The 20923-nt window shown below is 39.3% G+C and overlaps 3 protein-coding genes across 4 annotated transcripts in view; 1 reads left to right on the top strand and 2 right to left on the bottom strand.

Annotated features, from left to right (window-relative positions):
* qser1 (glutamine and serine rich 1) overlaps positions 1-10969 on the bottom strand; it is a 28177-nt gene extending 17208 nt beyond the window's left edge. Inside the window, exons 1-5 of the mRNA XM_057348007.1 lie at positions 10531-10969; positions 6421-6524; positions 6137-6292; positions 508-3969; positions 105-358 (exon numbers count right to left, since the gene is read on the bottom strand). Coding sequence (XP_057203990.1) covers positions 105-358; positions 508-3969; positions 6137-6292; positions 6421-6524; positions 10531-10616 — 4062 coding nt within the window. The 5' untranslated portion in view covers positions 10617-10969. The remainder of the gene's footprint in view (positions 1-104; positions 359-507; positions 3970-6136; positions 6293-6420; positions 6525-10530) is intronic.
* Positions 10970-11381: 412 nt separating this feature from the next.
* Positions 11382-16397, bottom strand: prrg4 (proline rich Gla (G-carboxyglutamic acid) 4 (transmembrane)). The gene is made up of 7 exons (XM_057348009.1): positions 16126-16397; positions 15739-15848; positions 15156-15319; positions 14369-14396; positions 13468-13606; positions 13172-13348; positions 11382-12906 (listed from the first exon to the last, which is right to left on the bottom strand). Exons 2-7 carry the CDS (start codon positions 15836-15838, stop codon positions 12879-12881), a joined length of 636 nt encoding a protein of 211 aa, XP_057203992.1. The 5' UTR covers positions 15839-15848; positions 16126-16397; the 3' UTR covers positions 11382-12878.
* Positions 16398-16671: 274 nt separating this feature from the next.
* Positions 16672-18234, top strand: LOC130563164 (uncharacterized). Of its 2 annotated transcripts, XM_057348597.1 has the most exons (3): positions 16672-16759; positions 17119-17300; positions 17547-18234. In XM_057348597.1, the coding sequence occupies exons 2-3, from the start codon at positions 17265-17267 to the stop codon at positions 18069-18071; spliced, it is 561 nt and encodes a 186-aa protein (XP_057204580.1). In that variant the 5' UTR covers positions 16672-16759; positions 17119-17264; the 3' UTR covers positions 18072-18234. The 2 variants fall into 2 exon arrangements, with proteins under 2 accessions (XP_057204580.1, XP_057204579.1); XM_057348596.1 differs by lacking the exon at positions 16672-16759 and having other exon boundaries at positions 17030-17300.
* The last annotated feature ends 2689 nt before the right edge of the window (positions 18235-20923 follow it).

Genomic DNA, 20923 nt, shown 5'->3' with positions numbered 1-20923 from the left:
ATTATCTTCTTTTGTGTTCTGCTGAAGAAAGTCATACAGAATTTTCATTTGTGGACAAACTATCCCTTTAAATACAAACCTGCGCCTGAAAAACATCAACTTACCCTCAGTCTTTCAATGTCTTCATTCTTCACCACAAACTCATCCCGTTCCCGGTACATGCCCTCTCCTCCACTATCTGACAGCTCATCTTCCATCAGACCCTCTATAGCAACTGTAGTCAGTTGAACAGCGAGCTTGTCTGGTGTTACGTCTTTCAAGAGTTCCTCAGTAGAAATCTGTACAGCGTTCTGTTGTTCCTGTGGCTTGACATCTGTAGGCTGCGTGCTGGAGGACTGAATGTGCTGTGTGTAATCACCTGAATGTTGGAACAGGAGGGTGTAAACTTCAGTTATAACAATACCAATAGTCATCCACATCAATGAAATTTGAAAAGTGTTGACACCAATTTTGAAACCAAAGCAATAACATTTAAAACGTATAAAAACGTCTACACAACACACATACCTGACTTCTGCTTTTTGTCTGAGGGCTCGTCTAAAGACGAGAGTGCCGAAGTGATGCTCATCTGCAGATCTTGGTTTTTACCCACTGAATCATCTTCATCTGAAGAAAACGATGGCAGTGTTTCCAGGTTCCTCTGCAGATCTTCGTCAAGTCGCTTCGTAGCAATGACACTCTGAGGATCTGGAGACGTCAATGGGGTTGAAGGTGGTGGAGGTTTAAAAGGAGCAAGTATCGGATTAGGAGTCCTCTTTGAGACCGAAGACTTTCTAGTTCGACTGGGTGTTCGTACTGGTTGAGATGAAAGGTGCTGCCTGGGTCCAGATTTGAGGAAGTCCAGGAAAGAGCCCAAGAATCCGGTTTTGACCTCCGGCTGTTTTTCTTCGACTTCCCTTAACTTCTGATTCATCTTCTCCTGCTGTTGGTAGCTATCAGGGCAAACATCTGTGGTTGAACTTGCTTCATTTGGACGTGAATTTTGTCGCTTAGTTTGCGCGGTTCTCTTCTGAGATTTGGGTTGACCATTTTCATCCTCAAAAGACTGTTTGGATGAACTTTTCCACCTGGATCGTTTTTTTGGAAGACCGTCAATGGGATGTTCAGTTGGACCGTTGTCTATTTTAATGCCTTGCGTTACCTTTGGCTGATGCTTGGTATTCGACACATTTTCGGAATTCCCATGCTCTGATGGGCTATACTCCTGACCAGCCAAATGAAAATCAGAGGTTGTGTTGCTAATAGCAAGACCGTTAGCATTCAAAACAGAGCCATTGTCTAAAAAATGTCCTTTGGGGAATGCATCATTTTGAGAAACTACTACCTTGCCAGATATATCTTGTGCAGAACTGTTGCTAACCTCCTGTTGGTTGTGAGAATTTGAAACTGTAAACACCTGCTGTCCGTCTGCGTCTTTAGAGAACAATATCTGAGAACCGTTTATAGTTACAGTTTGCGAGTTCCCAATTATCATATGATGAGAAGGGAAGCTATTAAGTCTGTTCTCAACTGACTGAAAATGGCACTTTGAGTCTGTTGGGGTGTGCACAGGCGTGTCTGTATCAGAAGATGTGGATTTGACAAAGTCCTGCGGCGTGACGCCACATGCGGCCGCGGTGGCCGCCAAGATGTCATCAACATTTGAGAGGATGCTCCTTTCATCAGCCAACAGCATGGACTCTGGAAAGCAAACAGAATTTAGGGTAAAATTCTGCTTTGTGTCAGGATTGGACTGGTTAAAGTCTTTCTGTGTTGAGTTTTGTTTTGTAGACTCCGAAGTGGGGACTTGGTGAGGAACAACTTGCTGGTTGTGACGTCCATTAATAGTCACATTAATAGTGTCGCTGTTCATCTGGACATACTGGACTGGTACAGACTGCATGTACATGGCTTGCTTGGGCTGATTCTGTCCCGGTGTGAGCACGGGCTGTTGGAGAACAATCATGTGAGAGGGTTCTATCAGAACTTGGGCACTTGGAACTCGGATGAACTGGGTCTGGTCCTCAGACATCTGTCTGGGATCTGCCTGTTGAACTCTGATCATCTGAGCATGATGGTTCTGCTGCTGAGAACCAGGTGCTTTAAGAAGGAGCGTGTACTGTTTCAGCTGGTCGGCACTCAGGTGTGCATGGGTGGAGTGCATCAATAAAGAGTTACTCTTGGAGTCGGAGGGAGCATTAGCATTGGTAACTATCTGAGCATGTTGGCTTGTAGAAACCATTCTTTCTTCCTTTGTGGTTTCCAAATGTGTGAAACCTACAACCTGCTCTTCTGATCGAGAATTGCTACGAATCACGCTTTGCGTGTTGTGTCTATCTTCCATCTTTGAAAGTACGTAAACAACATTTTTGGTGCTGTTTTGTGCTTCAACTTCATTGCCTGAAAGGCTTTGAGGGGAAGTCCCTTTCTGTAACGCCTGCACATCCTCGATAGTAAGTTCTCCCGGGTTCTCTTTAGAAGACAAAAACATGTGTTCATCCTCTTCGCTTTTCCCATATGCTGATTTTATTTCCAAGGATGATTGGTCATTTGATAAGGCTTGGGTTTGAGAGGCAGAAGAGGACGTTGATGACTGGACAGATAATAAGTACTTTTGTTGTAACAGGGCACTATCGGTCTTGTTACTCTGCTGCGTCAGGACAAAGTCCTGGGTCGAGTTAGCGGATGATAAACTTCGCCCACGACCAGGTGAGAAGTTGGTACTGGGGGTTAGGGACTGACCCGATGTGTAATTCTGTGAAGGGATGCTGACAGTTGGCCCTTGGGTATAGAAACTAATGGTTGGCAGGACCTGAGAGTGGCTGGAAGAATAGCTTTGAGAAGGACTTACCATGCAAAGAGTTTGCGTCTGGGTCTCGTACCCCTCCCTGTGTCCTGCAGGCGGCAATTCCTGTGGTTGACTGGAAGAATAAACAATAGACTGGTTGGCAGACGTTTCAACTTCAGAGTGACTAGCGAATGCTGAGAGACTCTTGTAAATGGAAGGCAGCTTTTCAGAGGAGAAGGCCTGTGTTTGGCTGAGGTTACTTGTCAGGCTTGGAGAGGTGATGTAAGAATGTGCGGTGCTAATGGACACCATGCCAGATGAGTAGGGTTGCGACTGGCTAGAGATTGCTGAGCTTTGTTTTTGGGCTGGGGATTGAAAGTTGTGTTGCTGCGAACCTGGGGAGCTTGTCTGGACGTCAATGTCTTCATTGTCGCTGGGATGTTGTGCTATTTTGTAAGAATCTTCTTTAACCTTTAATCCGGATGAGCTGGAGAACCCCGGAGAGGAGACAGAAGAAGCGTAGGCCTGAGTTAGCTGCAGTGTTACTTGGGAAGTGGTCTTCCGCTGTGTACCACCATTAACACTTTCGCCAACGGCACTGCAGGGTACCGGTGTACTTGAAGAAGGGTCCTGCTGATATGAAATGTCACTGTTTTCATGTAGGTAACCCTGCAGGGAGTGCTGAGCACTGCCAGCCATTTCTTCCTGGACTGGTTGGGTGCTGGAAGGCCGCTGGAGGTGCTTGATAACACTACATTCACGCTGAAGTGCTCGCTCAATGGAGCCTGAGAAAATTGGCACACCGTAAGGCTGAGGGGCTTGTTGGGAGCTGCCTAAGGCTGCGGGCAGCAGGCTAAACTGAGGCTGAAGGAGGTGTGGTGCAGACTCTTGTGCCGAACGATATGTGGAGGATTGGGGTGGCAAGGCAGCACCTAGAGACGTACCACCAAGGCGGTCAAAAGCGAGTGCGGTTGGCACAGTGCTCTGGGAGGATTTGAGCTGGAGGAGAGGGTCGGTAGGGGATAGCAGGCCGTTTGAAGAGCTGAAAGTACTGTTGGGAACAGCAAGTGCTGATGTAGTGGTGAAACTTCTGGTAGGAAAGGCACTGGGGTGCTGATAGGACGGGAGCACGGATGGAGTATGAAAAGTTCCAGGTGGATGAAGGGCACCAGTGAGGAAGAGTTCGGTTGAGCAGTTGGCACCTAGAGCAGAAAAACAAAATAAAAAAAGTCTGATGCAGATAGCATTAACATCAATTCCACATCACTTATTTGGCATCACTAAACCAGTTCAATTTTCTCTTCCACTGATAAAACCTAAAGACCTATAGAAATAGTTCACCCAAAAATAATTTACTCTCCATCATGCGATTCTAGGTAAATATGAATTCCTATAACTTTGAATCTCATTGGTTCTGAGACAAGAACCAATAGGATTTGATGTTGAGATATGTGTACCTGGTGAACCGTTATTAAAGGAGCCATTCTTTTGCTGTTTTTGAAGCTTTGATTATGTTTTTTGGGTGTTTAACAATGGATGTTCATGTTTCTAGTTTCAAAAAAGCGCTTTATATTTTACATATTTCAAGTCTATTGTTCACTGCTGTCCCTCTTCTAACAAAATCACTGGATTTCTTCCGGTCTATAAAATCCCTCCTTCCGAAACACTCTGATTGGTAAAGCTGACCAGGTCTGTCGTGATTGGTTACCTGCTTAGAGCGTGTGTCTGAAGATGTCCCACCCATACCATACTCGCCCAACACCCATACTCGCTGATGCGAGCTTCCGCTTCTCAGGTTGTTGTGATTGGTCGGTCCCCCTCTCAGTTCATGTGTATTCATAAGCTTTGGCTTTTAGCAATAAACAGTAACAATGGCGTCAACTTCACTTCATCAGTTAAACACATGCGGATCGATCGAAGTGTAACAGAGGTCTGCTAATGCATGTGCAAACATCAATCTTTGTTAGAGATTGCAATTTTTTTCCTACTATGGCGAGGGAAATGACACCGGACTGATTGGGTCAGACCGGTTATATTAATTAACACTAATAACAGAAGCGTTAGTTTTGCCTTTTTATATTGGACCTTAGTTGGATAATAAAACAAGCAGATTGACTAGGAGACATTTGCAAGCAGGACTTCAAAGGACGTTTCATAGAAGTGTTTTAGAGGTATGCGCACACACAATATCAGTGTATTACACACAACAGCTTTCACAGCTGATGTCAAAGTCATAGAAGCTGTTATTTGACCGTTGGTTATCTCAGAATGTGTGTAGGACTGTGATGAAAGTGAAAGTAATTAATTGTGCAGCTCAGTCACATGTTTACAATCTCTGATAACCAAACACTACTCCAGCGGCTCTTCCTCTTCTCTAAGGAAGACCTCGCCCCTTTTTTGGCGTATTGCTTTGGGCGGAGGTTTTTCAAAAACTCGGAATAGTGACATCATTTACCCAGGAAGTAAAGGGCTGTAGTCTGATTCCAGCCATTCTCTGTAGTCCTTGAAAAGCGAATTCTGTTAAAGACAATATCTCGCTTGGCACTGAACTTTGAGCTATATCATTTTGCAGATATTATTTATGCTCTAACAGCAACATTACACACTAACTAAAGTTTGAAAATTGGCATCACAGGGAATGGCCTCTTTAAGGATGAAGTTCTCTATACATCAAATTCCTCACAGTCCAAATTCTAACTTGACCTATCTTGGCTACAGAAGATCAAAAGATTGTTTACTCACAAACATGCAGTTTCATTTCAAAAGACATGAATTAACCCCTGGAGTCATGAGGATCGCTTTTATGATGGGTGTCTTAATATATGTCTATTGTCAAAAACTGCAACATTAAACAACATGGTTATAAATATTCATACATTTTGTAAACTATTCTGCCTTAAGAGTCACAATAAGACCCCAAACCCTCTCTGCCTCCCTACAACTTCTGAGTGCGATTCACTGACCAAATTAAAGACAAAAGAAACCAAATTAAGAATGAATTTGACTGAGTGGGGAATTATTTATTTAGTTAAAATGTTTTAGTAATTGCTTTAATATCGTTATTGTGAAATTTCTTTGCCACGATAACCGCATAGTGAAGAAAAACATGATATCATAACTACCCTTATGGATATCTGTGGTTTTTGTGGCTTCAAAAAATGGCCCATTCACTGGCATTACAAACCTATGAACAGTATTGTATGAAGGTATTATTTAATTAAAATCCTGTTTAGCTAAAGAAAGGAAGTCAGATACACCTTGAATGGCATGACTATTTTTGGGTGAACTATTCCTTTAAAGCATGAATTGGTTTGAACATGAAACATAGTGTTCATATATATAATAAAAAACTGATGTATTTATATTTACCAGTTTGCCACGAAGGGCTTCTAAAAGGAGGGAGAAGAGTAGAGCCAGCAGGTCCAGCCTGAAGGCCTCGAGATTCAATAGTAGAGAGGAAGTTCATGACTGATGATTCAGTAGTGTTGCTGCTGGCTGTGCTTTGCTGACTGGAGTCAAACACTCCTGATGGTGAGATACCACAGACAGACAAGAGGATGTGTCAGTGATGCTGGTAAAAACCACAGTGATGTACCTGTAGTTTAGGAAAGCACCTATGATGCTTTAAAATGCTGTCTTAGTAGTGTGTTCACCTGTGGGATGGTGGGTGGCAGTGTACGTAGAGGGCTGGTGGCTAGAGACAAAGGTCTGCCGTTGGAGAAGTTCAGAGTCCAGCTGAGTGGAACCATAACTGGAGCTGTAAAATGCAACAAGTATCACTCACAAATCATCAAACACACCAAGACAACTGTCAATGAACCCACACAAAGATCTTTGCATAAGACCTGCACATTTTTATTATCATACCAGCATACGATACAGGTCTACACCGAAACTGAAATGATAACAGTGTTCTTTGGAACGCTTAACACGGTGGAAAAACCTGACTTCCTAAAATTATGACGTTGACGTACCATCTTACCCATCATATTTTGAATGGACGTGACAGTAATATGTTTCTGAACAGGTAACTTACTCTGATAGGTAACGGTGGAGTAGGACCCACTTGGGTTGCAGTGTGGAATAAGGTGGGTCGCGCTTTTGCGGTTAACTCAAAATCAGTGTGGTCCAATGAATGACTAGCAATGACAATAGTTTAGGTACCATTCCATTAGGTATTCATCTGGTAAATGCAATTAAGCTTAAATTATATATAGAGAGAGCAATTGTGACTGCTGTCACTTCAAATTAGGGATGCACCGATAACCGATAATTATTTAACAATGGAAGCCGATAACCAATATATTGACCGATATACAGTATCTAAATATTAATATAAAATTCCCTAAGACTGAAACAAAAGGCAAAAAGTGGACGACTGCTTTTATTTGAAAACATTCACTGCAAAAAACAAGGCAATCATTAGTTCTCTTTTTCCCCCCCGAAAATCATGTACAAAGCCTACTTTTACACTAAGGTTAACGATTCTTTAACCTTCAAACTTTTCTGGTATATTTAATAAACAAATTATAGATGTTCTTCCGGAAAAATGTTTTCATGTCTAACAGGTCTCAAGACAGAAAGCATTCAGACAGCAGTCTGATTCAAACAATATGCTTTCGTTCCTATAATTTACACATAATACTGTATCTATACTGTACCTACATCAACAATGTTTTGCTAATAACAGTAAGTGAATGATCATGACAGAAAGACATTACTATATCGGCATACATTTTATTATCGGCCGATACCGACAACATTAAAAATTACCATTTATTAGCCGATACCGATATGGCCGATAATTTATTGTGCATCCCTACTTCAAATGTGGCAAACTTATCCAGGTCATATTTATCAAAGACACATCAACACTAAATGAAAATGATTTCACTAAATTAAATAGTGTTTGTATATCTTTAGCAAAAAAATAAGCCCGTTTGTATGAAATGTTTGGGTTATAACTTCAATGACAATTAAGGACATTTCTTACAGTTACAATCTCATTTCTTACGGTTTCTTAAATTTTCATTACAATTTCTCATTCATCACGGAACCGAAATGCAAATTAGTACATGCTAAACTCTGTACTAGGGCTGTCAAACGATTAATCGCGATTTATCGCATCCAGATTGTTCATAAATACAAAATTAATTAGCACAGTATACTGACATAAATTACGTAAACACAAACTTTTATTCTGGATGCGATTAATCACGATTAATCGTTTGACAGCCCTACTATTTTTCATCTCTTTGGCTGGAACCATGTTTATGCACTGTTTCTATTCCAATAAACCGAGAAAATATGTGTATATATGTTCCACACAGATTCAAGCAAAGTTGATATACAGTATGTTCTGTGATGTAGTCTATATAGTTTGGTTTGTTGCATAATGTCAAACATGTCCAGTTTCCCTTCCTAAACCATGTCACATCTCAGTGCTATCCATACTTCACAGTCAACATCAAAGCACACACTACAAGGACAATAGAAAACACATGGTCACATCTGGTCAGAAAAAAAATAACCTACATGGAAACAATTTGAATTGTTTAGTCTGTTATTTATTGAGCTAAGCCACATCTAATGCTATAAAGTGAAGCACGCCTGTCCTATATTTCATCAACAAACAAATAAAGTGTCACAAATGTAAAGAATCATTTTAATGCAGTTTTAAATGGTTTCAATGTTCATGTGTACAGATATCACAAAAACTCATGAACTACTGGGGCCTGTTTCAATAAGGAGGTTCAACCAACTCTAGGTTAAACCTTGAACTCAGAGTTGGTTTACTTAGAAATTAGAAACTTTGAGTTTTTGGTTTCAGAACAGCTGATTTGAGTTAGTTCAATTTACTCTGGGTAGGCTTACCCTGGGTTAAGCGCGGGTTAAATGCACAGGGAAATGACAAAATTCCACTCGGGTCCTAAATTGCTCTCCTGAAATCAAAGTACATTCCAATGAATTAATGCAGCCTCTTCATGAATCCTCTATAAAAGCACATATGACATACAGTATAAGTCACTGAGATGGTCTCTGTGTAATCAAAATGTGTGCCATGAATGACTGTATTAATGAATGAATGGATGAGTTACACCACTTGCGCTTTAAAAGGGGGAGGAGATCGAAATAAACTCTGGGTTTACCAAAGAAAACCTACTCCCGACCAGGTTAGGTTCACAGAGTAAGTTACTATGGTTACTGACTCTGAGTATAAGATACCTCTCCTTTAGAAACGGGCTTGAGTTACCCCGCTTTCTCAGGTTTGCAGGGTTAATATACTCAGAGTTTTCACTAAACCTCCTTTCTGAAACGGGCCCCTGGAGTCACAGTTGATATCAATGTTTGTAAACCAAAATCACATTTGGAGGAAGCGATTAACTTTTGCTAAAAATGCTATTGTTTGCAAACAGGACAAGAAATATGTTTCCTTTGTTATTATGCAATACCTCTCATTTTATATCAATATAAAATGAAGCTCATATAATACATACATGTTGATTTTTCAATTTTATATTAATATTTTCTTGTTTGGCAAAATACTCTAAAAAATCTCCATTCATAGCTAATGTAGGTGAGGGACAATATGGTCAATGCTATTTTGCCAAAATGTTCAATTAAAGCCACTGATTTCTGTGCCGTTTGTATACAAGGTTAACAAAACTGCACAGACACTTATTTACAAGCTAGGACAGTGCAATTATTATATCTGGTTCAGATTGCCAAACCTCCTGGTGCTTTATAAGATAATGCACAATATTAAACAAGCAAGAAAACAATATGAAGAGTTGCATTACAAACATAATCCATATAGACCCCTTTGCGAGATGTAAACAATGACCCAGAAGCACTTTTGATTTCAGTTTTATTTACTTATTATTTTTGAATCTTACATATATAACTACATATTAAAGAAATGTGTTTAACATTTTGATAAGGTTATAAATGTTCAGTTGGTTGTATTTTGTTCAAATGTTGGTGTAGAAAGGAGGTTTTTCTGGACCTGTGTTTACATCTTCCTAAGTGATTTTCTTTTGCGCTAAGTACCAACTGACCGTATCCTTACAAATATACTTCAATAAAATTCACAAACTAAATAAGATTACTGACATAAGTGCTTACTAAGATATATCAAAATGTGTTAGTGTGCACAGATGTACTTAACGTTACTCAGAATGCACCAAAAAATCTTGTCTATGTAATAACCAGTTCGATTCGTTTTGAGACACATCTATTACAATTAATTTCTGATATGGACCCCCATGAAGACTGGAGACCTGACATTACTGTCTGGTAAAAGAAGACAACTTAATACGAATACATATAATGCGTGACAGACAACGCAATCTAAACAAGTTGGAGACACGTGGCTCTTCTCCAACACGGATCGATCAATTGTTTACAAGCTTCCCCATGTGTGCAATAACGTCTCTGACAACTTCACAAGTTTATATATAAGAAAATAACCCGACAAATACATTATGTTGCACTTTCGTGTTGAAAAACACACCATATTGACTAACTTACAAACGAAAATGATTTAGCGTTGCGTGCAACGTCGTTTACAACTAATAAGTGATGTATGCTAGTCAACACAGGTAACAACATTGCATTATTGCACGACATACTGAGCTCAATAAACGCCTGCACGCAATAAAAACCGTCTTTTTAACCGCTTTCACGCTCTGTTGTGTGTGTTTTTGTTAGGCTAGGCCTCCATCACCGGAGCTTTCTTCGGGAGGTGACCCGCCCTCTCGTACCTGGGTTTGTAGGCCCAGCCTGCGGTCTGCGCCGCCGCGGTGACCGGCTCTGTGAAGCCGGAGCTCGGGAAATTCCTCTCCATCATCCGCCTGGGCTCGGGTATGATGCGCGTCCCCGCATAAAGCTACACATTCAACCGAGCGCGAGAAAATCACATATTCATCCAGATGTGGTGTGAAGAGAGCGCGGGTCCTGGGGGATCGGTCGGCCGCGTTGGTGGTTTGTGATGTGGATTAAGCGCGGGCTGAAATCACTGCTCGTGGCCCCCTACAAAAACTCTCACACAGCTGTAATGGTGCATCCGCGTCAAGTCCCCATATTGGTGTTTCTCTCAAACATTCACTTCCGACAATCTTTGGACTTTTATGTAGTGACCAATATGATGACTTTAAACCCTATCAATAACCAATATCAACAAGCTTACTAAATGATTACAACCGGTTGGGATATGTCCCCCTTTTCAAACAGTTTTTCTAATTAAAGACATTTTCAATCCTCACAAACAAGCAAAATCAGTAGATTTCATACAAAGCTTGATTTGACTAGATTTTAACCACAACGTCAATAGTACCTAAACAGTTAAGCCAGCAACATTTTTTTAAAACAATGCACGAACAAATTTTGCACACATTTGTTCATACACCGTTGACAAGAGTACTGAGAATAATATCAAATGTCTGCACAAGTTGTTTTGATACGTTTAACTATGTTTGCGAACACATCATCAAAAATGTATCCTTGACAAATACAGCCAAATGTACTAAACAGTCAACCCTCACAAACCTGCCTAATTTCTGCATGAAATAACTTTTTGTAATAAACAAATAGGCGTATATACTTTATAAACATTCACAAACACTGATACAGAAATAGTCAACAAACACCAAAGTTTATTACAGGGTCTATTAATAGCTCATAATGATATCATGATAATGTCAAAGAACAGCCACTATTTTGTAAAAGACATCAAAACAACTTCCAGAAATCTTTGCTGGAACACGCAATTGTTAAATTAAAAGAAAGTTCAAAGACAAAAGCAACAGTTTATTTACCTATATACACAAGGTCTAGCACTCTAGTTCAAGACTGACGTGATCTTCATGATGCGAGAATAAGGAGGTAATCTTGTATTTGGTGTGCTGATGACAGAATTAGCAGGACATTTTTTAAAGAAAGCCCTGAAACAATCACTTTTTCTCCTTCAGCTGTAAATATGCATGCATGTATTTGTGCAGAACACATTAGAAGTCAAACTATAAAAGACATTTACAAAAAAAGACATTTTCTCCATAAAAAGCCCAGCATGTTAAATAAAAAGAAACCATGATCAGTCTTTCAATTTGTTACAATAATTAATATCAAAACCAGTTTTTCATTTTTAAAGTTTTATATCATTACAAAAAAATTAAGAAGAATTTACAAAATAGAAACTAGAAACACAATTGAAGGCATTTGATTGTGTAAGTTATCTTGGAACTGGCCAGACGGTGATTTCGTTGCTTCAAAGTTAGTGCTAAAAGCTACGATGCATCTGTTTTCCTGGGAATTTCATAGGGTTGTAACGGTACGCGTATTCGTACCGAACCGTCACGAGCTGTCGAGGGCAACATTCCAAAATGAAGTTATCATTCCTATACCCTACCTCCCTTCGAAGGGCAGAGCCCTTGTAGTTTAGACTTTGGAGTGACCAGTGCCATTACGTAGACGTTTGGAATGCACTTGGCAAAGGAAGGACAGCTGATCTTCAGCTGGCATGTTCCTGTGACAACGAAGCATTGTGTCCGTCAGCAGATGTCACTGTTTTAACGGCATAATTTAAGCATAAAACCTAACTGTTTGCAAATAAACATACATTTTGAATTTTAAAAAGTTGTTTTTTATGCTAAATATGCTATATAATATATAAACACTAATATATATATATAAAACGTTTCAAAATATAAAATGTATTATTTATTTGCAAATAGGTTTTATGCTTAAATTACGCCGTTAAAACAGACGGACGGACGGACACAATGCTTCGTTGTCACAGGAACATGCCAGCTGAAGATGAGGAAATTACATGCTTCCTTTGCCAAGTGCATTCCAAACGTCTACATAATGGACGCAAATGCCCTGTTCACTCCAAAGTCTAAACTACAAGGGCTCTGCCCTTCGAAGGAGTAGGGCATAGGAATGATGACTATATTTGGAATGTTGCCTGTGACAGTTCGGTACGAATACACGTACCGTTTCATCCCTAGAATTTCATTACAAAGGAATGCCTTTGGCGTTAACACATTTCCAGTTTATAAAGCAAGAAAAATACTGCTTAGTCCATGCTGATTCAGTTCGAGAAATGATGATGTCATCGTCGAAGGCTGCCTGGCTTGGAGCTATGGATAGATATTACCAGAATGAGATAGCTCAACGTTTCACAGGAATTAAACAGTAGAAATATTAGGCCACTAGACGATGATGTGTCCAAGTATAAACAGATAATTATGACATAAGAAATCTGCGATCACTATGAGAATGCAATCTGTTCCAGCAGTTAACCTAAGTTGTATTTAATGAGAAGAACCATTAAATGGCCAATTAAATGACACAATAAAGGTTATTACAAAAACACTGCGTTACATAAGGATTTATAATGATTACCCAGGATATGGTGGAGGTGGAGCATCATGTGGTCCAGTGATGGCAATGGCCTGCTCATACGAAGGTAAACCTGTGCCGTCTTCTGAGAGTGGATGTGGAATAGGGTGTAGAGAGACCTCCTCCAGTCTCCGGATTACCACTGAGGCATTGCTTCTGGTGGATCGTCGCCTGATGGATCTACAATTAAATGGCAAAACATTGAGAACATTTTTTCAATGCACATATTGCACAATGCAAATTGTAAAAAGCAAGCGTACATACATGTTTAGTTTCTGAATTTATTCTCACATCCTTACCCTCTAAAACCATGATCTTTATTTCTCCCATGGCAGAAGTACCAGATGAGAAGGCCCACTATCACAATAAAGACTCCAGCTGAGATGATGCCCACCAGCAATGCTGTTACGTCAATTTTTGATTGGGATTCGCCTTTATCTGTGAATCAAGGTGGAAAATCTCATCAAGAATATATTGAACAATTGAATCAGACTTATACTTTCAGCTATGGGGAGGATTAATAAACAGTAGGATTATTAAACACATTGTAAACAAATTTATTTGAATGATTATTTTATGAATGAGAAATTGTAATGAAAATTTAAGAAACAGTAAGAAATGAGATAATAAATGTCCTTAATTGTCACTGAAGTAAATTTTATAACCCAAACAATTTCATACAAACTTTTTTTTTGCTAAAGATAAACACACTATTTAATTTAGTGAAATAATTTTCATTTAGTGTTGATGTGACTTTGATAAATATGACCTGGATAAGTTTGCCACATTTGAAGTAAGGATGCACGGTAAATTAAATACAAAATCAAATTTAAAATATCTTAAAACCATGAAAATAAAAAAATATATATAGAAAAATATAGTTTTTCATTTATCAAGAGTTTTCTTTTATCCAAACAAACACAACCAAAATTACAAATATGACACTTCAACAAGCTGATAATATTCAAATGTTATGCTAAAAAAATCTGGACAAACGGGTTTCTTTTTGCAGATAGTAGGAACATTTGACCGAGAGGATGAAATGTATGTAACATATGAGTACGAGTACTTGCTATTTCCATTTCAGATTATTTGTGTTTAAGTCATTACACAAATCTTTTCTTGCTTCCCTAGACATATTTTCTGTCAGGCAAAAGTAAATATGAAGAATAGCATCTGAAGAAGACTGATGGAACTTACCCTCTGTATATTTCTTCCAAAAGGCATTCTGTCCAATAAAAAAGGAAATTAAATGTAAGCACATTAATATACGTATGTCTTGAATGAAATCCACACTTTTGTTTATTAATGTAGGCTTATTAACAACAGACACTACAAAATTAGCACATATGACACATGTACAGGCCAGGGAACACTTATATTGCATTTTTATTGCATTGCATTTTCAATACATTTTCACTATACTGTAAGGATAATACTTTGATTTCTCAGAATTTGATACATCACAGCATGCACTAGAGTTGGCACGAACTCCACCTGTATGGAAAAACTTGATGATCCAATTTCATCCAAACTAACCCGGCACGATTTGTTCCACACAGCATTTTATGTGAGATGCTCATTTGTGTAGGCAGCAAAGTCTAGTCGTTAATATTGTCAGTGTCACAAATTTGCTGACATTTGACCTTGAAAAAAATGCAGAATCTATAATATTTCATCCTCAAATAAATAGGATAAAAAACATAATCCCTTTCAGATTCAAATGATTCAGAATGACAATTTTTCATGCGGACACAAACTTTAAAACCTTGTATTGGACTCCAGTACATGTTGATTTTAGGTTACATCATATGTTAGTGTATTAGAGGACAGCTTTATAGTAATTATTCACATCTGCCCAAAACCAACCCATGGGCAAGTACACATGACAATGTCTTTCAGTTGGGAGTGGCCGTGGTAGCCTGTTTAATTATCAATAGCATGTTTTGTTAGTCAATAATGCTCAATAATAATGCGATTACTCAACTGTATCGGGGATATTCTCAAAGACTTCCCGAGCCTCCTCATAATTGCATATCTCCTCTAAACACTCCCTCTCCAGATTACCTGGAGTGAAGATCTCGAAATCAAAGCGGTTGAACAACAAGTGCCGTCCTAAAAACGTGTTGGCCTCCTGGTCCACAACAAACACTAAAAACACATCTGATGTTACTGAAAACAATGTATCATTCTTATAATGATATTAGTGTAATTGACTTAAAAAACTTCATTGAAGTAAACATACTCAACTAATTATAAAAAAGAAACTGAAATTACACAATGATATCATGGCATCATAATAAACCTCATCAACAAAGACTTATCACATCAGATCTTGGCATAAACTAAGACTATGATGTGACTATGACTATATGCTTAAAATAACCAATGACAATAACAAAATCATTGTTTTGTCTATTAAATTAACTGTTCTCTCAATTATACTAACTATAACACTTGTCATTATAACATACTACTAATAAACATGTGGCCATCACTTTAAATGACACAATGGCACATTACAGAAGCGTGTACTTTGATCTTGTGTTGTGTTTAACATCATTGCCCACCTTTACTGTCCTGATCAGACTCTGCTTTCAGGGGGTTTATCACACACGCACAGTGTCCACATGAAGTGAAATGACACAGCAGCAGAACAAACAAGAGCATTTCTGTTCAACTGTAGGAAAAAAGACACATCAAACCCTAAAACAAAACAAAGCGTCGACACTGGGGCTGCATAACGTTAGCAATACAACAAGCCCATGCGCTTTCTACTACACGTCTAAATTGTTCTGATTTAAAGGGCAATTGTAATAAAAATGTCAAAACGATTGCGTGTTTCCTTTTTCTCAACTCAATTACATTTCATTTACATTCACGAAGCAGGTAAAATACATAACGTTATGTGTTCGTCGTAATGAAAAGAAAGCGAAGGTAAGTACCAAGCGTCTTACCTTCGAACGTTTATTTCTCGAGACTTGAGCTTTCAGATTTTCCTCATTTCCAGAGAGCACCGAAAGACATTCATGGTCCTGATCGAAATTCCATTTGTTGTATTCCGGGAAATATAAGTTTCTGTTTACAACACACACAAAACTGTCGTGGCCTCGCCTCCTGTTGAGCAGCAAAACACCTGTTCAGAGCCTCAGACCTTACGAATCGATCGTCTGGCTGCGCGCGATCGGACAGTAGAAAGCAAAGGGACCGCGGCCAAAACATACTATGGTGAAGGCGGAGGCTATTAATGACTTTCTGTGAAACACGTCGCGTACGCCTGCGTGGTTGGTTAAGATTGATCGTTGACGGCAGACTTTGCTCATGAATATTGATTACAGTCTACGTCACTCCTCGTCCTGCAACAAAATGGAGTTGCCTATTAATATTCAAAGTTAAACTTCGCCATAGTAGGATTCCTAACATGGACCCGGAAAGGCTCGATTAATAATTCACGCATGACTGGAGGCGTGGTTGCTTTCAAACAGGGTTTTCCAAATAAGCACGTCCCATTTTAGATGTTAAATGTTTTATAAACTGCTTATTGTATCAACGTTTTGATTGCTAAATTATATTTATGTTATATTTTTAAAGGTGACACTTTTCGTTTTACAGATTTAGGACAGAATAATTCATCAATAAATGAAATATTTAAAAACTCAGTCGGACCAACATGTATCAATCTGAATACAGATTAATGGTTTAAATATGGTCATATTTAATTCACCTTGTACAATTATTCACTGTGATTATGTTTTAAATAATAGTGTTTTTATTTGCACAACAATAAATGATTTACCAATTTCGTTAACAGCACGTAATTTGAGTTAGTGTAGTGTTCGTTCAATAAGGACCACTTTCAACAAATGTATATTTTTATTAAATTATAATGCATTCAGTAACTTTTGATGGTAAGATTCTGTTCTGGGAAATGTATTTGTCCATCCATGCAGGTTATGACTGGGCAGATCGGGGAGCAGCATTTTTTCATCATTTGTTCACCCTCGTGTCATTTCAAACTCTGTATGACTACTACAGGACGTTTGACGTGCCAGTCGTCCAAAGAGAAGGGGGAAAACGAGAACAGAAGGAGGTTAACATGACTACAAAAGTCAGAACGCTACCATCCACTAAGGTACAGGGGGTTGTTGCCTTTTAAAATTAAAAATAACTTATTTACTTTATTGTCTGTACTAAAGCACACGTAACAAGAGTAAATGAAAAATGCTACACAAAAACTGTTGTAATGTTAAAAATGTAAACATATTGTAATGTACTCTAATACAGTATGTGTTCAGTTATAATGTTCATTGAAGGATGCTCAGAAAAAACAAATCAAAAGACATTAATCAAGTAACATCAATGTATTGTTCCCTTGCAGTTATCAGCATCAACTGCTTCAGTGGTTAGACCATGGAAGGATGAGGTGACATCTGAATCTGAACTGTACAGATTTTACAAAGGCTTTACTTATGAAGTAATATCGCCAAATGTGCCATTGGACACCACTCCGTGTGATGTGCCAGTCATCCAGAGAGAACGGAAAAAACGAGAAAAGGAGGAGACGCAGGAGGTTAAAAAGACTGCAAAAGTCAGTACTCCACCATCAACTGAGGGACAGGGTGTTCGGACAGTAGATCCATGCATTCTGAAAGTTGTGCGGGAACCTGAGGAGCCATTGGAAACGATGAACATCTTCACAATTACAGAACTAAAGGCCTATGAAAGGAGACAGCAAATGCTAAAGAAGGAAAGAAAAGAGCAAGAGACACAAAGGAGAATCGAGCTTGGAGAACAGGTCGACAAGCCGTCGCTGAAAAAACGACTCATCAAGAAGTGCAGCAAGTTGCTCAATAAGACTGTTCTCCAGCTTTCCTGTAGCTCAGTGGTTAGAGCATGGCGCTAGCAATGCCAAGGTCATGGGTTCGATCCCAGGGGATTGCACATAGTCAGAAACAAATGTATAGTACAATGCAATGCAAGTCACTTTGGATAAAAGCGTCTACCAAATGCGTAAATCTCCATCAGTTCTACAGCGGTCCATCATCAACCTGATATTAAACATTTAGTCATTTAGCAGACGCTTTTATCCAAAGCGACTTACAAAGAGTTTAAGGAGCAATAAGCGATATGTCATACAGGAGCAATAATGCAATAGGTGCTAATACAAAGTTACTAGTTTCAACAAAAGCTAGACCAATACCTGTTGAGAGAAAGAGTTTTTTTTTCATTTGTCCATCAAGTATTCACAGAAGAGATGGGTTTTAAGTAGTTTTTTGAATGTTGTGAGAGATGTGGTTGACCGGACCGAGTTAGGAAGAATGTTCCACCAGGAAGGAGTTGTGAAGCAGAATGAGCGGGAAAGCGATTTACTGCCCTTTTGAGAAGGCAATACAAGACGCCGCTGGTTTGCTGAACGCAGGGTTCTTGATGGGGTGTAGGAGTGTAGGAGGGTGTGAAAGTATGCCGGTGCAGATCCAGTGATAGTCCTGTAGGCAAGCATTAGTGACTTGAATCTGATACGGGCTTCAACCGGTAGCCAGTGGAGAGATGAAAAGGGGCGTCACATGAGCCCTTTTGGGCTGTTGGAAGACGAGGCGTGCTGCTGCATTCTGAATCAGCTGGAGCAGTTTGATAGCATTTGCAGGAAGACCAGCAAGGAGAGCATTGCAGTAGTGCAACCTTGAGATCACCAGGGCCTGGACAAGGAGTTGTGCCGCATGTTCAGTGAGATAGGGTCTAACCTTTCTAATGTTGAATAAGGCATATCGGCATGACCGCGTTTGTCTTTGCAATGTGATCATTGAAGGACAGCTGTTCATCAAATATGACTCCGAGGTTCCTGGCTGTTTTGGAAGGAGTGATTGACACAAACCGATGTGATTAAGATTTTCATCACTTTAAACTCCAGACGCTCTTCACATCTGATCTGATCAGACAAGCTCGGCTTCACTCCACATGTTCATCAGTAAGTCTTGGGCACCTCTGACCCTGATGCCCATTCACCTGGAATGAGGAACACTGACAGGTCAATGTGTTTTAAACATGAGCTGACCCAGTCTCTAGCCATCTCTATCTGGCCCTTGTCAAAGTCACTCAGATATTTTCACTGCCTGAATTTTCTGCTTCCATCACATGAACTTCAGAATCAGAATCAGAATCAGAAGAGCTTTATTGCCAAGTGTGCTTGCACACACAAGGAATTTTCTTTGGTGTTGGAAGCTTCTAGTACAGACATTCAACACAATGACAATACAATATAATACGATTTACAGTCCAAAAGATTCTAAATTGTGCATATATAAAATTCAAGCACTGACTGATCACTTGATGCCTAGCCAAACAACTGAATTTAATGGACTGTTTACAGTATTGTTTATGTTTTAAAAGTACACCCTGATAAACATGAATTAATGTTGTGTGATCAGTGTGTGTGACTATCAGAGAGCGGATCTTACTCCAGTGTCTCCAGTTTACAGTGAGGATTCTCCAGTACATCACAGATCAGCTTCACTTCTGAATCTCCTACATGATGAGCTGAAGTCAGAGCAACACAACCTTCATCAGTAATTGTGATCTTACACCAGTTCAACCTGTAGAGAACAACAACACACACTTCAGTCTCTCATTTCAGCAGGAATGTCATTAATAAAAAAAACATGCAATGTAAATGACAATTTACAGACATTTTATAGAAACAAAAATGATCATTTTACTAAACTGTAAATACTTCTGAAATGGTCTCTTATTTTCCACGGCTGTAGGAGATGATTAACTATGAATCAGTACATGTGTGACTATCAGAGAGATGATCTTACTCCAGTGTCTCCAGTTTAAAGTGAGGATTCTCCAGTACAGTAAAGATCAGCTTCACTCCTGAATCTCCTAGATGAACCCCAGACAGATCCAGTTCTCTCAGGTGTGAGGGGTTTGATCTCAGAGCGGAAGTCTGAGAAACGCAACCTTCATCTCTGATTTTACAATCACACAACCTGCAGAGAATTGAAGAAAAGTCTTGTGGATTTTGGTCCTTTACACTTAAATACAGTAACATGATGTTTAGTGACTTAACACCGAAAACACTGAACACTTAACTCTGTTTGACATCTGCAGTACTGAAGATTTGTTAGACTTTTCTTCATGAATAATGTTTAAAGAGTGAAGTGACCGTTCACACTTACTGAACTGATCTGGATTCACGAACCACAGGCAGCAGCTTCTTAATAACCTTCTGTACTTCAGCTTTGTTTTGTTTTAACATATTCATAGTTTAAACTCATTCAGCTCGTGTTCTGATGTCAACAACACAAAAGCTACAGCTGACCGCTGAGATGAGGAGAGTTTGGTTTGACTTAATGTTCCAGATTTCAGATGATGTTGGATTTCCTCCACCCAGTTAAATTGATGGTTTTCTCTGGAGTGCGAGTGCTCCTGATCTTCTTCTTGATATACTCGACTGTTTTCTCATTACTGTGAGAGCTTCCTACTGTCTGTGTCATCAAACCTCGTAGAAGATTCTGATTAGACTCCAGCGACAAACCCAGAAGAAACCGAAGAAAAAGATCCAGATGTCCATTTGTACGCTGTAGAGACTCGTCTACAGCTCTCTTATGCAGGTCAGATATTGAAAGCTTATCTCCTTGAGATAGTTTGCTAGTTTTATCAAACACATTTCTCTTGTTGTTTGTGATGGAGATGTGAGCATAAAGAGCTGCGAGAGGTTCCTGAACGCTCAGACGAACAGATTTCCATTTCTTC

This window comes from Triplophysa rosa, linkage group LG12, assembly GCF_024868665.1.
Source record: "Triplophysa rosa linkage group LG12, Trosa_1v2, whole genome shotgun sequence".
Lineage (NCBI taxonomy): Eukaryota > Metazoa > Chordata > Actinopteri > Cypriniformes > Nemacheilidae > Triplophysa > Triplophysa rosa.
This window is presented reverse-complemented; position numbering and strand designations above follow the sequence as displayed.

Excerpts from the sequence above, each read along its gene's own strand:
- prrg4 (XM_057348009.1), bottom strand. The coding sequence starts at position 15,838 with ATGCTCTTGTTTGTTCTGCTGCTGTGTCATTTCACTTCATGTGGACAC. Across the intron at positions 15,320-15,738 it reads GTCTGATCAGGACAGTAAAG|TGTTTGTTGTGGACCAGGAG; the intron begins GTGGGCAATGAT and ends ATGTGTTTTTAG. Across the intron at positions 13,349-13,467 it reads AAAGATCATGGTTTTAGAGG|ATCCATCAGGCGACGATCCA; the intron begins GTAAGGATGTGA and ends ATTTAATTGTAG.
- LOC130563164 (XM_057348596.1), top strand. The coding sequence starts at position 17,055 with ATGCATTCAGTAACTTTTGATGGTAAGATTCTGTTCTGGGAAATGTAT. Across the intron at positions 17,301-17,546 it reads GAACGCTACCATCCACTAAG|TTATCAGCATCAACTGCTTC; the intron begins GTACAGGGGGTT and ends GTTCCCTTGCAG.